At 33.5% G+C, this 21,552-nt stretch overlaps 1 protein-coding gene across 1 annotated transcript; it reads right to left on the bottom strand.

The window, feature by feature from the left end:
• Positions 1-201: 201 nt before the first annotated feature.
• Positions 202-762, bottom strand: LOC144700884 (Wound-responsive family protein). The gene has a single exon (XM_078572450.1). It carries the CDS (start codon positions 618-620, stop codon positions 327-329), a length of 294 nt encoding a protein of 97 aa, XP_078428576.1. The 5' UTR covers positions 621-762; the 3' UTR covers positions 202-326.
• Positions 763-21,552: the final 20,790 nt, after the last annotated feature.

Here is a 21,552-nt window from a genome sequence, read left to right as displayed (position 1 = left end):
TTCGCAAGTACTGATTTCTCGGCGTAATTTTTGAAAAGAGACATTAAAACTACTTGACGCTACCATTTCATTCAAATTTCATTACAACAATCTATAATTAAGAACAACCCAAGAACAACGAATTGGGATAAAATTTCCATGGCTAAAGCAGCGTTAGAACATGAGTGCCAATCAAGAGTCTTAATTTTAGGCAAATCGACGCGCACAACCCGAAAATCTGTCTATTAAGACTACGAATTACGATCGAAATATACAACAAGTGGACTGCTAAAACGCCGAATAATATATCATTTCCGGAGATTTGAAAAAAATCTCCGTCACGGAAGCTAGTTGGGGCCCCAGCAGCTCAAGAACATGACTGTCCGCAGCGACTCTTCCGCCCTCCGGCGCTTGGCCTCGCCGTGGAGGGCGCCATAGCCGGCTCCTCTCAGCCCTACGGTGCCAGCAGAAGGTCCATCCACGGCGGAGGAGATCCGACGCACCTGCTTTGACGAAGAAGACGACGCGGATGACGCCGACGACGCCGCGTCCTTGATCGACCTCGCCGCCTGCTCCTTCGCGGCCTGCGCCGCTCGCGCCCCGATCTGCGCCGCGACTTTGCACGCGTACCTCAAACTCATGCCCAACGATCAAACAACAATTCTTCCTCCAACAATCTCGCCGAAGAACGATCGATCTGCACTTCTTCTTCTTGATCTCTTCCTCTTCTTCGTGATCTCTTCTTCTTCTTCCTTGTTTCGCAAGAAAAGCTTGAGAGATTGGCGGGAGGAAGGGAGGGTTTTATAGGGGAGAGAGGAGAGAGAAACTGTGGGTTGAGGCCCCCGGTTTTGATTGGACGCTGCGGATTTAGCCACGTCGTAGATTGACGTGGACAGCCGTCCGATCTAGAAGCTGGAAGCTTCGGTTGGGCTCCGGGTACGGTGGTGGTGACGTGGGTAAATGGGGACGGTTGAAGTTTCCAACACCATGGGCTTTGGCAAAACCAGAGCTGGAGCAATAACTAAAAGGGGTTTGTCGTCCCTCACGTCTTCTATCATTGTAGTTCCCGATCATCTCGGACGTGGATGATGGATGGGACTGGACAAATTTAGTCCCATCCAACGTCCGGACTCAGTGCAGTGACGAAGGACGAAATGAATTTTTCTTCCCTATCCAGTCCTCCTGGGCCAAATTTTTATCCCGTCAGAGGAGAAAACCGTCCCATCCCTTGTCCCGGACCAAAAAAAACCTGTTTTATATTTTTAATATATCAGTATAGATTTTTCTAAGTTTTTTAGGGAAATACAGATAAGAGACAATGCAAGGGAACATATGTACAATTATTTCTGAGTGGCGTCAGTTTGCACATGCGTAGAAATAAAGAGACTTTGATGCAAATTGTCATAGCGAGGTCACATGGTTACATCTCAACCATCGGATGTGAATTCCTCAGTTTTTCGCCGAGATTAGTCTGTCCATCATCCGTGTCCGGATAATTCGATGTTTGTCTCGACTATCCGTCGAATAGGAATAATAAGAATACATGTTTAAAAACTAGTGATCACTGTATTATGATCTCATCATAATTAACTAAGTTATTGCACGTATTCATGGACTTCATTATAAACATCAAACGGAATAATAATGAACGTAAATATTTTATTCAATGGACTTAAATAAACATGGTAGTGTGATTGGTTTGACGACCACATATATCCATAAGTAGGGCCCCCAATGGATGACATGAGGATACATAAAGTCTTAATGATGGATGGGATGACTTTTTTCTATATGAAAACTTCTTTCTTGCTCTCCCTCTCCCTCCATCCCTCTCTTTCTCTAATTCTCTCTCCATGAACCTATCTTCACATTATGACAAGCAGAAATACCAGCTCTGGTTGTTGCGACAGTAGTGAGAGGCCAGCAAGGACAGTGAAGAGAGAGAAAGATATTAATATAAAAAGAGAGAGGAAATAAGAGAGATAGAGAGAGAGATCATAATATGACTGTGACGGGAAGGTTACAATGATGAGCATATATGTACACGAGAGAGGGAGAGATACATAGATGGAAAGTGGGGTAGGTTAGAAATATATATCCTACAAGCCAATGGCACATTCCACATCTCATGTAATATTCATATGTACAATATATACACTATAATGGACAATCATTGTTTGTAATTGAAGTCCAAGAATAAACACAATGCCTAAGTAAATTATGATCAAATCATAATACGGCATCACTAGTCTTTAAACATGTATTCTAAATATTCTTATTCGAATGATAGTCAAGAAAGATATCAAAATATTTAGAAATAGTAACATTTTCTACTCCCTCTCATATGATCAGTATGGCCAATTTGTTAACAATTAATGTTGAGATATTGAGGAAAGATAATGGGTACTCGGGAAAAATAGTTCATTGACTTGAACTGTATCAATCCTTAAATGGTATCATCCTCAAATCAGTCCATGTTATAGTTTTTTAAGTTGTCCTTAGGCCTATGACATCAAATATATGGATGGAAAATTTCATTTTGATTGTGAATTACAACTATCTAATTATGATAATACAAACCGTCTCAGTTCAGATGTAGAAATATATCCACAAAGGTAATTATGTGGTCAAGACCATTACCTGTAAAGGATCTCTCTAGGTTGATTCTCCTCCCTCTTGCCATGGACGCTTGCGGCTTTGGTCTTTTGTCTCTACAATCATCCAGATCTTGAAAAATAGAAGTCCATCCTCATTTCCCACTCATTTTCCCCTTGAAAGGGATTCATACATGAGCGCCCACTTGTGCCTTATGCCCACCTTCGATGTCTTTGGAGTCGTATCCAATACATTTGTCTGAACAACACATTACCATCCTAGGTCAGATTTGTCAAACAGTTCCATGTTTCAGATAATAAATGTTAATATTTCTAAATGTTAATATGTACGTCATGAATGTGACAAAGATGAATGTTTTAATAAATAACAAAAAGTTTATATGATGTCAAATTAATATCACATTTCCAATTTGTTTAATAGATAATGTTTTTAAAAGGATTGATTTAACTTAAGATATTTATTGTATTTGAAATATGTGTTTGTTTATTCATCTACTATAGTGGTCAGACTAAATTTTTTTCTGATAATATTTTTTATGAGAGAAGAATTACATTTCTTAATTACCTACAAGGCAAGACATTTACCAAAGTATTACTATAAAACCTTTAACAAATGCATATGACATTGAATTATACAGCCTTTTAAAAATTTTGTAATACAAAAAATGTAGTTGTGAATTAAGTCTTTTGACATTATTTCTGCAAGGATTTATTATTATGTTTGGTTTATGGTGAATGTTCGTTTAGTATATATTTTTATCTCCCATTTGGAAATTTGCCTCCAATTTTGGATCTATTTTTCTTTATTTTATGGGAAATAGAAAATATTTGATTTCCCTTCATAGTAGATAGTTACATAATAAGTATCTAATTAAATCATGATAATATAATGATATGTAATCCATATATTTCTTGTTGGCGCAGATGTGCTTTTATAGTTTTAAAATCAGATGGTTTAACATGAAAACATATGATTTGAATGAGATTCTTAGTTTTTTTCAGTTCTTTATTTTTCTGAAAACAAAATTATTAAAATTAATTCTAGAACAAGTAAACAAACTGATGCATAATTTTAAACAGGCTTTAATAAGATATTATTCTATATTTTCCTCTCCTAAGATTATATATTTATGTTTACAAGGCAGATATAATTTATCTTTTTTTCATGATAATTTTTTTTCAAGCCAGTAATATACCATTAAATAATAACCTAATTGAATAGTATGTGATGATTTTCGGTAGTCCAAGACCTAGCTCCTATTTTGTATGTCCATCAAGGAATCAGGCACATGGGAGAGGAGTGCAGGTGGAATGGTCTTTTTTGTGGTAGTGTGAACCAGAACATGAATACCATTTTTTTTATTTACTCAATACGGGATGAATTATTCATAGTCCATAAATGATTGGGGAGAAACCCACTTCTTGGCATATATGTTATTTTTTACTTGATTTCTACATGCATAAAGGGTAAAATTACATCGTTGTTGCAATACAATTTTATCAATTAAATTTATGAACCAATACTCACGTAAATGTACTAGATAGTGAATGAGTACGGTTTGTCTAAACAGGTAACAGATCTTAGGGAAATAACTCTCTCAATATGGTGATTTTAGGAAATGAGAAGGAATATGTATAGGATGAGAGGTAGTGATAATAAGAAGATGGGAAGATGAGGTAGAGTTTTTAGTTTAAGTGGCTAAGGAAATATCTAAGGGGGAGGTGAATTAGGTTATATATATATTCCTAACCGTCTTTGTGTGAATACCACCCCCCACAAGAAAATCACTTGGAAATAGGGCTGAACAAGGATACCAAAAAAGGGAAAAAAATGATGAAACTCTATCATCCTCAACCCCCAAAGTCTTGCATAGAATGATGTTGCTTGACCTTCTTCAACTTGGCCCCCAGAGCCTTCTTCATATTTTCCCGAAAGTCTTAAACCGACCACAAATGTCTAGCAGTAACAATATATTTCTGAACAGTATCTTCTCCTCAATAGCACTTAGTATAACAACGCTCTAAGTAGTATTCAAGACAAAGCCTAGTTTTATGTATTTCATCATGAATACTTTAAGATCAGAAATTTACTACTAAAATATGTCAAACTTATCACAAGGTTGAGGATGTGCAAATTCAGATGCCAACCTTCTTTCCTCTGAATCTTGAATTACCTTGCATCGAAAACCACGATTTCAGGTTCTATGGAGTCAGATTGATGTTGGCAACAAATATCCTCTTTATGAAATCTTAAAAAGCTTCTTAAAATTGCTTCAGCAATTGAAAGATTTCTCTAGCTTTTGGGCTGCAATTTTCAAAGGGCAAGGAGAAAGGGAGTTTAAAATTAGGGCAGAAAAACTGTATACATCGACTTAGAAATCAGAAAGGACATAATATTAATTTTTCAACAATCCAACAGTCGTATCTATTGATTATGATTAATCATTATGAAAAAATAATCCTTTAATTTTGAATTATTTTTTCATAAGTTTAAAATACCTCTGAAGTGTTAAGAGTAAAAACTAGGTGTTATGCCAACAATTTCATCTTTAAATAATCTGGAACTTTCAAGTATATTTACTGAATCATTTTAATCAAGATATCACCATTGGATATTAATATCTCCATGTTGATGGATATTATGTGGCCGTCAAGCCAAATCACACTGCCATGTTTTATTTAAGTTCATTAGTTCATTATTATTCCCATGTGATGTTTATAATGAAGTCCATGAATACATTCAACGGCCTATAATTATGATGAGATCATAATACAATGATCGGTATTCTTTGAACAGTTATTCCAAATATTCCTATTAGATGGATAGTCGAGAAGCACGTTGAATTATCCATATAGAATAACACTATCTTATCTTTCTTACATGATAAGTATGGTTGATCATGTAGTTGTTTGTGTGGTGACAGTAAGGACATATAGTGGGTGCTCTTTGAAGAAAGAGTTCACTGAAGTGATCCAAAGAATCCCTGAATAATTTTATACCCAACGTCAATCAAGTTAATTCATGTAATGGATGTATAAGTGATCCATTGTCGTGAGACACCAAGGAATCTCATGGATGGATGGCTAGTTTTTTACTACTGAGATGATTGAGTAATCAAGACGGGATCATCTACCCTTGGATGATTGAGGGATCAAGAGGAGATTGAATCACGGAAGATGATGCAAGTTAATCCTTGGCAAGGTAGTGGGGATATTGGAGAAGGCATTCTCCATGCATCTCCATTATGCCAATTACATGAATAGGGTTTGACAATCAACCATACCCAAGTCATTCAAGAGTCTCACGCAGATGAAGGATTATATATACAGTAATCATATATAGTAAAAGTTCCATGAGAGAGTTCAAAACTACTCTATATCTTCTAGACCACGAGGTGTAGCTTTGCACCCTACGGGCTGGAACTTAACCTATCGATTGGATTAAATCGATCCTTAGTTAATTAATAAGGTTGGCTAATAATTTTTATTGGGCCACTAAAGTAATTAACTAGAATAAGATCATAGGGGCATTGGCGAACAGATTTTACTTGATGGCTTTTTGAGAAAAAAATTTAGTTAAAAGTAAATATGGGAAGCGGCATCCATTTTAGGCATCTGAGCCAGTCAAAGCTGGGTGCCCCTCCTTTCTTCATTCTTAGCTCTTCTCCACTCATTGGAGAAGATAGCTCTTCCCCCTTCAAGATTTTCAAGAAGACTAAGAGGAAAAGAAGTGGAGGTATAAGAGCAACTTGATCCCGTGGATACTTACTAGAGGTTGGGTACGTGAACAGCATCAAAACAATCTCAAAGTGAACAAGTCAAGGGTGGATTAAGTTCCCCACAAGGTAAATATGGTGTATTAGATTTTAGAGATCATTTTTGAAACAATAAATGCTTCTATTGCATAGAAACAATATTTATATCATTCAACCATGGCACCAGAACCCAACGCATGCAATTAATCTTCATTAAATCATCAATAAATTTAGCCTTAAATACCCAAAGGTATTAAGTAGTAATTTGATGAAGATATTAAACAAATAAAATGAGATAAAATTCAGACAAATATTTGAACAATTTTAGAGAATATGATTATCTTTATGTCATAGAAAATACAAGTCCTAAATCCATTTTAATCTTCAAATCAGAGAACTTATCAATCCAAGCATGTGGATGGATAGAGGGATAGATAAGATAGATGAAGCTACCCTCACAATCGCAGATTGGTTAGACTTATGGATCATCTGATATCAAACTATAAAGTTTGATGATTCATAGCCATTGATTTTAATCTAAATATTTCTCCCTCCACATCCTTTCCAGCACCGTCATGTTATTCTTTAGGTTTTGTCTTGTCATAGCACTGAATACAATCATTGGCTTGGATCACCACATTTCATCCTCAATCGAGGCGTGAAGGATATGGAGGCAGATATGTATGTGGTGACAAGTGATGGAGTTCAAGGTGTGTGCATGAATGTGAAAATAAAGTAAATTACTTTTAGACTAGAGGGCTATGATATAAAACCCCCTATACCTTACAAAATATGTGGTGTAATAGTGAGTTTCCCCTTCCCCACCGCTAACCTTGTGGTCATGTGACAAAAAGACTGAGTACAAGAACATCACTCCTTCAATCATTTACTCTTAGATACAAGAACGTACCCAAATGAGATTTTGAATGAGAAAATCAGTCCACTAATAGTAAATAGGAACACAATCAAAGTTTGCCTTTTTAAAAAGGATGGGGGTTGCAGTTATAGATCCAACATGGTGGATGTATATAGGAGGAAATGGTGGAACTACTCTCAAAATTTAAGCCCAAAACTCCTTCAATTTGTTCTTCAATCTGAGCCATCTGATTTTCTCTATCCTTCACTTTTTGTGGGAGATTGCCAGCATGACACACAATTACAGGACTTAAAAGAAAAAAACTCATAAAAAATAGTTAAAAACCCTAATATGTATTTTCTGACTTATAAAATTATGTTCTTTATCAATTCAATGTCCAAAAATTCCATAGAAATTCCATAAAATCAGGAAAAATTAGAAAATCTCTCAAAAAATAAAATAAACCATGAGAAAATTTTAAATAAATCCAAATTATTTTTTTATTCATTAAATTTATGACAGCAAGTTATGTTTAAGTACCCTAAAATAAATAAAAATTGAAACTTCAGTGTGAAAGGTTATAAATCATTTAAGCTTTGATAAGATGGATTTAGATTATTTCAATGAGAATAAACACATAAAATACATCAAGTTACTATGAAAATGAGCATGTTATTTGTGGTAATCAAAATAAAAAGAGTTATATTAGATCTTTTGTCATTTAATGAATTGAAACAAAAATATGATATTCATCAGTGTGATTGAATGGATAACCATATATTTTAGTGTGCTTGGATAATGTTTTGGATACATAGGTATATGGTTAATATTTCTCTGAGATATTATGAATTTAAAGATTTGTCAGGCTCTTTTTGAGAAGAAATCATTTTACATGAGAAGCTGAATTATTCAGTCTAGACCAATGTTTTTGTTCCTAGATAATGTTGAATTTATTTTAAATTTTATATTTTTTATGCTGAAACTGGTGAACTCAAAATTTATGATGCTAACTTGTTATTGATATTTGAGTTAATTACTAAAATTATAAAACCTTGTCCCAAAAAATGATTTGCTAGTGATGATGAAGGGTCGTCTCCTCATGGAATAATGATTAATGAATTAACATACTTTAAATGTTCATTTAGGGATCAGAAGACCAATGTTATAAGATAAGTGATATGATGAGATGAGAATGAAAAATAGAAAGGATATGTATATGTAATAATTAATGTTATGGAAATGGCAATAAAAGTGTAATAAAGGATGAACAGATATGGATGGATAGACATGTGCATATAGGTATGGTTGGTTTGATATGAATGCATAGATTACAAGATGACAACAGAGCGCTAGGAACTCATTGCACATCCTTACATTCTGCCTTGATCAAGGAAACTTGTGACAGTAGGAGGGCCCCTACATTTCCATTTTCCTTCTAACTTGAATCACAATTGGCACCAAGAAAACCTGATGGATCCAAAAGCCACTATCCTTCACTCGGCCTACCAATGTACGAGAAAACTCATGAATACTTTTACATGGATAAAGTGACATAATTGTATGTAATGATATGTATGGATAGAAGAGAGATATAGAAAGCAAACCTCACAATTTCAGCCCAAAATCCTTATGAATTGTTAGAAAACACATTCTAATGTTAGATCCTTCTGAGTCATTGGATTTTCACGTATTTGATTGCACCCCTGTCTAGGGAATTCTCATATTCTCCGAAACATTTGATCCAATTAATGTGTTCAATCATTACAATATTATTTTTAATACTTGTTCTAGATATTATAGGAAAGGAAATTCTCATATTTTGTTGAAGACCATTCACATATACACATTTTCTCAGCCTTTGAAATTGGATTTTATTACACATGAATGCTTGAATTTTGTGGTTTTGAACCATGTTACAAATTAGTGGCCTTTGAGCGGGAGTGGAGTCATAGATAAAGAAGATGAAGATGAATCATAAGAAAATAATGTTATTTTGAACATAAGAAGTCAATTTACAGAGAATGAAGGGAAAAAAATCCTTTAAACAATCGTTCCCACTAGGTAGTTTGCTTTTTGTTGTGTTGGGACATGCATGTCATGTCCATCACATTTAATGTGAATAAACTTGGCTCTTTTGTACCCCTATCTCCCTGTGCATTGAAAAAAACAGAGAATCAGCTTGTGACTAGGCCAATGGCATTAAATTTTGAATACCCTATGGTGCCTATTTTTAATGACAAGTGTGGCTAGAATCAATCGTGATTCTCAATGATTCATCATTATCTGATAAATTGGATAGTGACACACATTGAAATTAAACATAAATCCATGAATAATAATAATCAACTCTACATTATTCCATAAATAAGTATTGTACTTCATAGAAATCTTAAAGTCTATGTTCTGACTTATAAAAATAATTTATCTCTGAATATAATCTCATAGATGTTAAAAACAAAATATTCTACAAAAAAACCAAAGAATCCATAAAAATCAGAATAAAATAATAAAACATATTTGAACATTTTAAGTTTGGTAACAGACATATATGATAATTTTACTTCAATATGATAAACATATAGTATTGAAAATGGTTGCTTGTTTAAATGGCTAAGGAATAACATAAAAGGGGGGTAAAATAGGCTACTTAGTTATATTATCTTTTTCTTTGTAACCTAGGATTTTTATAACTAGAAATTTCCAGGTACAAATAGTTTTTGTCGACAGCTTACACGAATCCTTAATCATGTTTAAGGCTATCTGTCCTAAGGTGATGATGTGCCCTAACTGTAGTTGTGTGAATACCCCCCTAGAAAATCACCTGCAAATAGGACCGAATAAGGATACCAAGAAAGAAAATTTTGGTGAAGCTATGCCTTCATCCACTCCCAATGGCTTCCATGGGGCAAGTGTGCTTGACCTACTTCAAGTTGGAATTTGAAGAGTTCTCTACTTTGGCCCCCAAATCCTCCTTCTTATGGCCCCTTAAGCCTTTTTATTATTGCCCCCAAAGCCATAACCTGGCTGACCACAATAAGCTGGCTAACAATAAAATTGGATTTATGAACAATATGGATTTATCCTCTGCAACACTTGGTATATAATCAGTTTCCTTAATTAGTATTCAACACAAGGAGTAATTTCATGAATTTCAACAGGTATATTCTTTCGGATAAGAAATCTTCTAACTCATAGATAAAAGTTAATACATTTAATTATGACCTCCCTGTTTGTGGTCACTCTTTCCTCCAGTCCTCTTCTCTTCCATGTTTCTCTTTAGATAAAATTCATTGATTCCTGTTTGATCTTTGGTGCCTCAAACCAAAATATATTCTTCATTCACGCACACAATGACATGATTCAAACCTTTTTGGATTGTTAAATTGATTAGAAACAAATGTTATCTCAAAAAAAATCTTCAGAATTGAATTTGAATTGATCTTGATAGGTGAATATTTCTACATTCTTAATCAAACGTCCAATTTCTCTGCATCCAAGTTCAAATCCCCGTAACTATTTCAAAAATAAACCAAAATGTGTGATTTCAAGTTATATGGATTTGTATTATTCATTCATGCACACAATGACATGATTCAAACCTTTTTGGATTGTTAAAATGATTAGAAACAAATGTTATCTCAAAAAAAATCTTCAAAAATAAATTTGAATTGATCTTGATAGGTCAATATTTCCACATTCTTAATCAAATGTCCAATTTCTCTGAATCCACGCTCAAATCCCTGGAACTATTTCAAAAATAAATCAAAATGTGGATTTCAAGTTTTTTGGATTTATATTCGTTATTCATGCACACAAAGACATGATTCAAACTTTTTGGATTGTTAAAACGATTAGAAACAAATGTTATCTCAAAAAAAATCTTCAAATTTGAAATTGAATTGATCTCGATAGGTCAATATTTCCACATTCTTAATCAAATGTCCAATTTCTCTGCATCCAAGTTCAAATCCCCGTAATTATTTCAAAAATAAACCAAAATGTGCGATTTCAAGTTATATGGATTTATATTATTCATTCATGCACACAATGACATGATTCAAACCTTTTTGGATAGTTAAAATGATTAAAAACAAATGCTATCTCAAAAAAAATCTTCCAAATTGAATTTGAATTGATCCCTATAGGTCAATACTTTCACATTCTTAATCAAATGTCCAATTTCTCTGAATCCAAGCTCAAATCCCTGTAACTATTTCAAAAATAAATCAAAATGTGGATTTCAAGTTTTTTGGATTTATATTCGTTATTCATGCACACAAAGACATGATTCAAACTTTTTGGATTGTAAAAACGATAAAAAACAAATGTTATCTCAAAAAAAATCTTCAGAATTGAATTTGAGTTCATCTCGATAGGTCAATATTTCCACATTCTTAATCAAATGTCCAATTTCTCTGCATCCAAGTTCAAATCCCCGTAACTATATCAAAAATAAACCAAAATGTGCGATTTCAAGTTATATGGATTTATATTATTCATTCATGCACACAATGACATGATTCAAACCTTTTTGGATTGTTAAAATCATTAAAAACAAATGCTATCTTTAAATAAATCTTCAAAATTGAATTTGAATTGATCTCTATAGGTCAATATTTTCACATTCTTTATAAAATGTCCAATTTCTCTGAATCCAAGCTCAAATCCGTGTAACTATTTCAAAAACAAGCCAGAATGTGCGATTTCAAGTTATATGGATCTATATTCGTTATTCACGCACACAATGACATGATTCAAACTTATTGGATTGTCAAAAGGATTAGAAACAAATGTTATCTCCACAAAAATCTTCAAAATTGAATTTGAACTGATCTCGATAGGTCAATATTTCCACATTCTTAATCAAACGTCCAATTTCTCTACATCCAAGTTCAAATCCCTGTAACTATTTCAAAAATAAATCAAAATGTGGATTTCAAGTTTTCTGGATTTATATTCGTTATTCACGCACACAATGACATGATTCAAACTTTTTGGATTTTTAAAACGATTAGAAACAAATGTTATCTCAAAAAAAATCTTCAAAATTGAAATTGAATTGATCTCGATAGGTCAATATTTCCACATTCTTAATCAAATGTCCAATTTCTCTGCATCCAAGTTCAAATCCCCGTAATTATTTCAAAAATAAACCAAAATGTGCGATTTCAAGTTATATGGATTTATATTATTCATTCATGCACACAATGACATGATTCAAACCTTTTTGGATAGTTAAAATGATTAGAAACAAATGTTATCTCAAAAAAAATCTTCAGAATTGAATTTGAATTGATCTCTACAGGTCAATATTTCCACATTCTTAATCAAACGTCCAATATCTCTGCATCCATGTTCGAATCCCCGTAACTATTTTAAAAACAAACCAAAATATACGATTTCAAGTTATATGGATTTTAAGAATGTTACAATACAAACTAATTATATGTTCAAAAGATAAAAATCAACGTAAAACTTGTATTAAAGATGTCAATTTATTACATAGGTTGATGTCATGTGAAATTCGGAGGCCAGCTTTCTTTCCATTGAATCTTGAATTGCTCTGGACCAAAAGGCATAATTTTAAGTTATACGGACTCGATTTGATGGTAGCAACAAATACCCTCATTAAGGAATGCTGAAAAACTCCTTGAAAATTGCTATAGGGAGTGAAGGATCTCTATTGATTTTGGAAAATGATTTGCAGATAGCAAGGAGAAGAGAGTTTGAAAGTAGGGCTCAAAAACTGTATATATGGACTTAGAAAGCCGAAAGTGAAAACTGGTAATTTATCAAAAGTCAAACAATAATATGTATTGACTATGATTATGAAATATGAAGAGTAATCTTCTTACTCTCAAAGTTTTATATTTTCTATTTTGACATATGTTCAAAACACCTCTCAAGTGTTAGGAGTAAGAACTAGCATTATGCCAACAACCTCTGCCTAAAAAGATCTGGAAATTTCAGTTATGTTTACTACATCATTTTACTCAAGATGACAATATTGGATAGTAATATCTTCATGTATTTAATCTTCATTAGATCATCAATAAATTCAGCCTTTAATACTCAAAGGTAGTTTGTTATTGGGAATTTGAGGAAGTCGTTAAATCGATCAAATGAAGTGAAATCGACAAAAAATATTTTAACAGTTTTGGAGCATATTTTAATATTCATGTCATAGAAAATTTCAGTCATAAGATCATGATTTGACTTGTTGACCATATGGTGAAACTAAGTGGCCTTTTAACATAACTAAGGATGCTATTTAGTCTTCATTTACAACCAGTCAACTGGTTGACTGAGGATCTATTATGCTTGGTTAAAGCACCTATAAAGGCATGCATTGTTTTGAACATTCATCAAAACACAAATGAAAGCATTTAACTTAAACATCATTAAAGCTCAATCTTCACGATGACTTCGTCACATTGTTATAAGCTTAACCCCTATTTAAACATTTAAAGCTTGGTAACAGGCCTATATGATCATGATGGTTATCTGATAATTAGTGACCTTCTTAAAAACAACCAATTATTTAACAGTCATTAGATTTTTAATTTACATGAATTTTTGATTTTGGAGGTTTTTTATAAATTTAATTTATTGATAAAATTAAAATTCTGACAAATAAATCTTTCAAATAAAAAACAAGTAAATTGAAAATTTTAATTATACTGGATTATTTTTCAGAATTGATGGTCGAACACAAAAGAGAAATCCCCCCAAGAGATTATCTAGAGATGCAGAAAAAGCCAAGGGGACAAAGTAAACCTTGGGAGGATAGCCACCTATTTAGGCTACCCCACTTTTAGTTGAAATGATCATATAAAAAGAGGTGGAAATAGATTAATCTTGGTAAAGAGACAAAATTATTAAAATCACAATTAAGGATATATTGTGCTTTGAGAAATAATTTTTAGACACTTGAGAATGAATTTTGGGAGAAATACTGATACCAAAATTATTAAAATCACAATACAGACAAAAGTATTCATAATAATAAATTGTTTTCATCTAAAGTAGTGAAATAATGTGTTTCATTATTTTTTGTATTCATATTATAATAATTCATGGATAAACATAGAGATTCAAAATTGATATTATTTAAATATGAACAAATAAAAGCATAATCCATATAAGAGAATCCCAAAACTTATTGTTACATTTTCCTTGAGCTACTATGATTTTACTAGATTTATAGGATTTTTAGAAATTGGCAATTTTTATTACACAAATAAATGATTTATTTAAGTTTTAATTAGAATTTTAATATTTTTTCCTTTAGGAATTTTTGGATTATAGTACCTGTATATATACCCCAGGGAATTTGAGAAATTCTATTATGATTGGATGGCTCAATTTATTTGTCTTTTTAAAAATATCCCTTCCTTTCTTTCTCACCTAATGATACTCCCCGATATTCAGATTATTGAGAAAAAAATTACAAATCGGGGTTTCCCTTGTACTGCTAGTAACGAGGAGACTAAATGGTTACACTGTGATCACAATCATGTGAATTGAGAAAGAATACACGGAAAAATATATTTTGAAATCAAAGGGTCTGTCATTTGAATCACTACATATAAAGTGATACAGCTGGGAGATATTCAAGAAATCCAGTAAGAGACCAGATTATCTAATAAGTTTTTCTTAACTTGAGAAAATGTTTATTATATAATTACTATAAAAATTTCTAAAATTAGCAGATTACACAGTTCATTTTCTCAGTTTTTTCCAATTTTGTCATACTGAAGTCTTTTATTTCACATTTTGTTTATTTGAAGTTTTTTATTTCATATTCTCCTTTGCTCATTTCTAAACTCCCCACCCAAATCAATATCATAAAATGTTTGAGTTGATCAAGCTTCTCAGAGTAGGACCTTGTTTTACTGCTTTAAATGCACATTTTTTTGAGAAAAATTTACTGTACACTTCAATATAAATATTAAAATGATTAAAATTTTTAACGACTTAAATTTATCATATTATAATTTTTCATTCATATGCCTAAAAATTGTGTGATTAAATTCCCATTAATTGTGTTGTTAGAGTTAGACATATTCATGAAGTTTGTAATCCTTCCCTTTATTAAAAGAAGAATAGGATGAGAAAGGGGTCGAACCACAGGGAGGCAAATTTTTAAGAAATTCTCTGTTTTTATTTTGAGCAAAGCTTGAGAAAGCAAAGATGTACTTAAGTTAAATTCCTCTTCATGATTTTATTTTTATTTTTATTTAACAGGATTGTATTTATATTCTTTTATTGGAAGTTTATTTTTTGGTCACAGAAGTTCAGAATTGAAATAGATAACTTACACTTTCTCAGTAAAACCAAAATAAACCTTCTGAAAAAATAGTATTGTATGAAATATTTTATGGTGATTAACTGAGAAATATTAAGCAAAACAATATAATTTAAAATTGGTAATCAAGATGGAGGATTTTTCGTGTGAAATTTCAGGGTTAGATAGAGTACTTATGGAATTGAATCGGTCAACAATTAATTTCCAAATATAGTGAGAGAAATTAGAGAGAATAACCTGGAGAAAGAAAGTAAAGAAAAATAGGGGGAAAATGAGATTTAGGTTAAATTCGAATTGGTTCTACAACTCTAAGATAGCAGATGAGATCAGAAATAGAATAGGAATATAGGTACTTAAATCTTGAACCAGAATCAATATGCAATGCTCTTCACCATTTAAAAAAACCTCCAAGGGCATGCGTATCTTGCCCATGCCTTGGCGTTTGGGTAACATTCAAGAAAGCCTTCAAAGGTAAAGAAGAAACTTACGAGATCAACTGAAGAATCAAGATAATTCGACCTCAGAAGAAAACTTGGCGTCCTTCCTGGCTAACAAGTTGGGGGAGATCTTCCTCGATGTTGTTTGCCCTCTTTGCGATATCTGTTTCACAATCCAACCGTATGGATCGAACATGGTGAAAAGACAAACATGCGCTCAAAATTTGGGCTCAATTTGACAGTTAGATCTCTGGAAGCCACAGTTTTAAAATGGTTTAACCTCAACCGTTATATGCACTTTCTATCTCCCCCATGCCGGCGCCACCTGGATAAAAAAATTCTGATTTTCCAGTACAATTTCTTTTTTTCTCATCCATCAGATCACGTGCTGCCACCTGTCCTGAGACATAAAAAAAACACAATCATAGGCTGTTAAATGATAAAGAAAATATACATGTTGGACGGTTGAGAGCGTGCCACGAGTTTTGATCTATCTCGTCATTGCAGCGTAATAAATCCAAAAAGGTACTTTCAAATTCTTTACATAAAAAATCATCATTCTACTGTGTGCATTTATTACATGAAAAAGCAAGGAAGTTTTTTCATTGGGCCACGTTCGTGTCATGATCACATTTAAATCTAAAAGAAATAACGTCAATCTTGAGCCACACGCTGCGTGTACAAAAACTAGTGTTAATTGGATAATTATGGCATTGCGAATCGCGATGCCATATTTATTCTATGGTGAATGATTGGCTGCGCCAATCATTGGCCGAGAGACTGGCGAATTATGTATAAGAACCTTTAAAAACATATGCATTTAATAATCATAAAATATACTCCCTTAATTCTAAAAAATATTTTCTTAGCTAAATACCGGTCAGAAAATTCTAAAAAAATATGGAAAATTCCAGAAAAAGAAGTAAATGCCTTTATAACTTCTAATTTATGACCTGGAAAAATTAATTCCCGACGAACTAAGGTCAAAATTTTATGTAAAAAGTATCTAAAAATGTGGAAAAATTGTAATCATAGTAAAGACTAATTTGGTCCATTTAACCATGATAACATGCAAACATGGACATTAGGATGCAGATATTAATGTAATATGCATGAGTTTTCAACACTATTTTGAAAATTATCGGTCATTAAACAATAATTCTATATATTTTTATGTTGTTTGTGTTTTTTGAATATAACCATTCAATTTTTATAAACATTATATTGTAAAAGAATATGACTAGTTAGTGATGAGTAAGGGTGATCTCCGTAGGTAACATAAAGTCATGATTTACAACATTTACAAATGGTAAATCTAGGATGAGAAGAGACATTTTATAAAATGAGAAATACAGAGAGACGAGAAGGATGATAAGCATAGGTATTTGTTCATTGATGTATACAAATGGGAAAAGTTGGATGATATGGTGATGGGTAAATGAATGGATGATGTGTATGTATGGATCTGAATGGGTAGAAGTGGATGATGGATTTGGAGAAGAAGACAACGAAGTAAGCCAGAAAAGACTCATCATAGATCCTTATAATTTTCCATTATTGATGTAATTAGACTCTCCACTTCTCCTTTGCATTCAAACATCTATCAATGAAGAAAACCAATAAAACATAATAGATTTTGAATTTTACATTATTTCAGTGGGCTTAATAAAGCAGGAAAAATTATAGGATGCACGTTACAAAGATAAATGGGTCTATATGTAGATTAAATGGAATGGATAATGGATATAGGACTGAGAGGAGAAGCTATGGTCAAAACTTAAGCCTTTAACTCTTTCCTGATAACAATATATTGCGACTTGAAGTTGACACATTCTCAATCCTCTGTTTTTCTCTCTTCTTGTTTCATGTGATGGATTGCCAGAAAAGCATGAAAAATTCAAAAAAATTAGGGAAATGAAAATAAATAATTAAATAATTCTAAATAATATATTCTAATGAATAAAAGTATCTAATAAATATATTTGGTTATAATATATTCTTACAAATTTTATTTCTGAAATTTCTTTTAAAATTATTCTGACTTATGATATTATTTTTCATGGGAATTTAATGTCACAAAATTCTCTAAAATGTACATTCCATAAAATACTTAAAATCCATAATAATAATAATATTGTTCCAAAAATTAATTCAATCATTTTATCTTGATAATCATCTTAGTGTAAATAAATATAAAAAAACATGAAATTAATCTAGTAAGTAGCATGGTATCAATGTTTCCTACAGGGCGTGAGTGGATAAAGGGCAAGGAGAAAGAAAGTGGATCAGGAAAGCTATAGTGGCCCTTGAGAAACCTTCAAAAGTTTTTGATTTGTGGATTGTGTGCCTCCCAAATCAACAGTGTTTTTTTTCGTGTCCTAGATATTTGATACGATGATAGATTTAGATACACCCTAAATAAATATATACAAATATCTTGAAATTTCAAATAAAAACTAAATCCTTATCTTTTATTCCTCTCCATAATAAGGATTACACACTGACATGGTAGGTACCAACTTAGAAAATAGTACTTACTACCCAAGAGAAAATTTTGAATTACTATTTCACACCCTGTTATATTTTCACTAGGAATAATCCCTCTCGATAACATGGTGTTACTACAAATAAATGAATGAAATCCTGGTAAGAGGATCCCACATAGCCTTATATAAGCATTCTAAGGTGGTAGCTATATCTGTTTCCAGTCTTCTATGGTAAAATTGTATGCCCCTTGTATGGAGATAGTGATTGTATCTAAAAGCAAACATAAAGCATTGAATAGGGAAGGACACGGTTCAGTTTTTATCTAGTTTTACCAAAAACCTGAGCTATATGTGATGTTACGTCCAGTCTCGATCTCAGTCCAGTCTCGGTCTGGGCCGGTCACGGTCAGTGATGTACTAGTCAATTTGAAAGTGAATGTCAGGTTGATTTGGTCTACTCATTGTATCTAACTCGATGCCATCTGAATGTCACCTCGGGTGCTGAAGTAGTGTTTGATAATGGGAGAGTGAGAGACGGAGAGAGAAAGAGTGATATGACTATAATTAGAGAGTAAAAAGGGTGTGAGAAGGAGAGAGGGAGAGAGGGAGAGAGTGCGAGAGTAAAAAGGGGAATGAATATGGGGGGGAGTGAGGGAGAGGGAGGTTGAGAGGGAAATAATGAGAGAGTAAGAAAGGGGGAGCGGGATAGATTGAAATAGAGAGAGAATGAGAGTGAAAAAAGGAGAGAGTGGGAGAAAGAGATAAGGAGAATGACAGAGTAAGACCAATATAGAGCAAGAGGGAGAGGAGAAACTGGGAGAGAGTGCAAAACAAAGAGACTACAAGAGAGAGAGAGAGAGAGAAGGTGGATCCCACGCATGTTTGATGCTTTAATATGAGCATATTTACATGTATATTTACAATAAATCACTCATATTTGCATGTTATCACGCTTAAAATAATTAAATCTATTTTTAGAATGATTTTCTGAATTTTATGCTTTTTTTTGGATTTTTAAAGGAATAGATTATAAAAGAATATAATTTTTGAGACAGAATATGCTTTTTCTAGAATTTTTAGACATTAAATTCGGAAAGATGTGATTTTTCTAAGTCGAAATATGTATTTATACGTATATTTTGGGCTTTTATTTTATTTAATATGAATTTTTAAAGTATTTTTTGCAATTTTTTGGTGCAGGGTGATGTGGCGCGCTCACTTCCACTCATTCAAAGCAAAAGAAAAAAGAAGAAAGAAGAAAGAGGATGACGCGGTGCACTGACACGATGCCACACCATCCTTGAGAAAGAGTTCTTTTAACGTTTTTCCTTTGTTTTTCTGTGTCATTTTTTTCAAGGTACATATGGTGCGGAATCGAAAAGCGCCCATGCGGAATATGAAAAGTGTGGGATCTCAAGCGCTTTGACTTCTTAACGGGCATGGAAAAATGAGGACGCTAACGAGGAGACAGAAGGAAATCAAGGGCTAGGATTGGCTCAACTTCAAACGACCATAACTTGGGGATACAACTCCGATTGAGCTGAAATTTTTTCAGCATTACTTCGTCTTCCCCTCTTTCCATCCATACCCTTCGATCTATAAATAGAGGCTTGTATAGTTGTGAAATTCATCTTGAACTTGCTTCCTACTTGTGTGGGTTTATTAAAAGATTGTGAGTTCTGAGATCCATCAAGCGTGGTCTTATGTCTTAGGTGTGTGGTAAGAAGCATACGAGAAGAGGGGAAGCTTACTGGCACACGCAAATCGCCATGATCCTAGCGGGACATAAGGATCTAAGCTAAGTGTCTTTGCCTTATGTTATTTCTCTCTCAACTGTTGGGTTCTAGAGGCCTTGACATGGATGAATAAATGAAAATGATTCGCAGCGGAAGACTTGAATGAATCAAACGACGTCAACAAAACATTGAAACGAAGTACCTTTGCACGGATCAGATCCGTGATTTCTTGTATCCCAGGGCGAGACGAGTCGAGCTGCTCAAGTGTGCAGCCTCTAGACGTATCCACGCGATCCTCGGCATGTCGAATCTCCTCTTTCTCCTTGATGAGCCCCGTTATACCTCCACCGTCATCGTTACGTCATCCTGATCGCATCGGGCATGGAGAGGGGTTGTGGGGAGAAGGGAGAAGAAGGGGAAAGGCCCCTGAATAATTTTGTCCTGGGTGAATTTCATTCAGGGCCTTACCCTATTTATACTAAGTGGGTATATTTCATAAAAACCCCAAAAACATAAGTATATCTTCAGACGTCCAAAAAACCATTTGCGTGTGACCCTCTAGGCCCATGTATCAGTCTAGTTAACGACTCCAGTGGCCTAATAACCTTTATTGGCCTTCCAAATTAATTAACGATATCATCATATAGATTAATTATTGTCGGATTGATTTAACCCAATCAATAGGTTGAGTCTCCAACACGCGGGGTACCAAGCTACACCTCATGTTCTAAAAGATACAAAGGAGTGTATATACTTATGATCGGTTATCGTGTGCATATAATCCCTCATCCACTTGACGCTCCGTGGACAACTTAGGGTATGGTCAACTATCAAACCCTAATTGGTCATCCGAGTTAGTACTGAAGCATTCAAAAGTCATTAGAGAACTCTTCTCTGATATTTCACTGCCTTGGCCAAGGACTTCATCACATCATCTTCCTTGAGCTGTCACTTCTTATACTGAGGGTGGATGATCACATCATGACCACTCAATCGTCTTCGTGAACTTATTGATGTGCCTAAACTAAGACCATTTAGAATCCCATGATAAGAGACTCGTTGGCCATAGTCAAAGTAGAACTATCCGTCCACAAGACGTCTTTGGTGTCTCAAGTCTAAGGACCACTTACACAACCGTGTCGTGAATCAGCCTGATTGACAGTTTGGTATAATACCATTCAGGGATTTGTATGGATCAATTCAGTGAACTCTTTCCACTAAAGAGAACCTACTATCTATCATTAGTGTCTACACACTAATGGATATGGGACCGGCCATACTCATCATATGAGTGAGACTAGAAAGTGATATTCTATCCGGATACTTCGATGACCTTTTCGCCTATCATTCGAATATGAATGTTTAGAGCACATGCTTAAA

This window comes from Wolffia australiana, chromosome 3 (genome assembly GCF_029677425.1).
Source record: "Wolffia australiana isolate 7733 chromosome 3, ASM2967742v1".
Lineage (NCBI taxonomy): Eukaryota > Viridiplantae > Streptophyta > Magnoliopsida > Alismatales > Araceae > Wolffia > Wolffia australiana.
Note: the sequence above shows the minus strand (reverse complement) of the source record. Positions and strands in the feature narration are given on the sequence as shown.

What these genes read in the sequence shown, in the direction of transcription:
- LOC144700884 (XM_078572450.1), bottom strand. Translation starts at nt 620, where the DNA reads ATGAGTTTGAGGTACGCGTGCAAAGTCGCGGCGCAGATCGGGGCGCGA.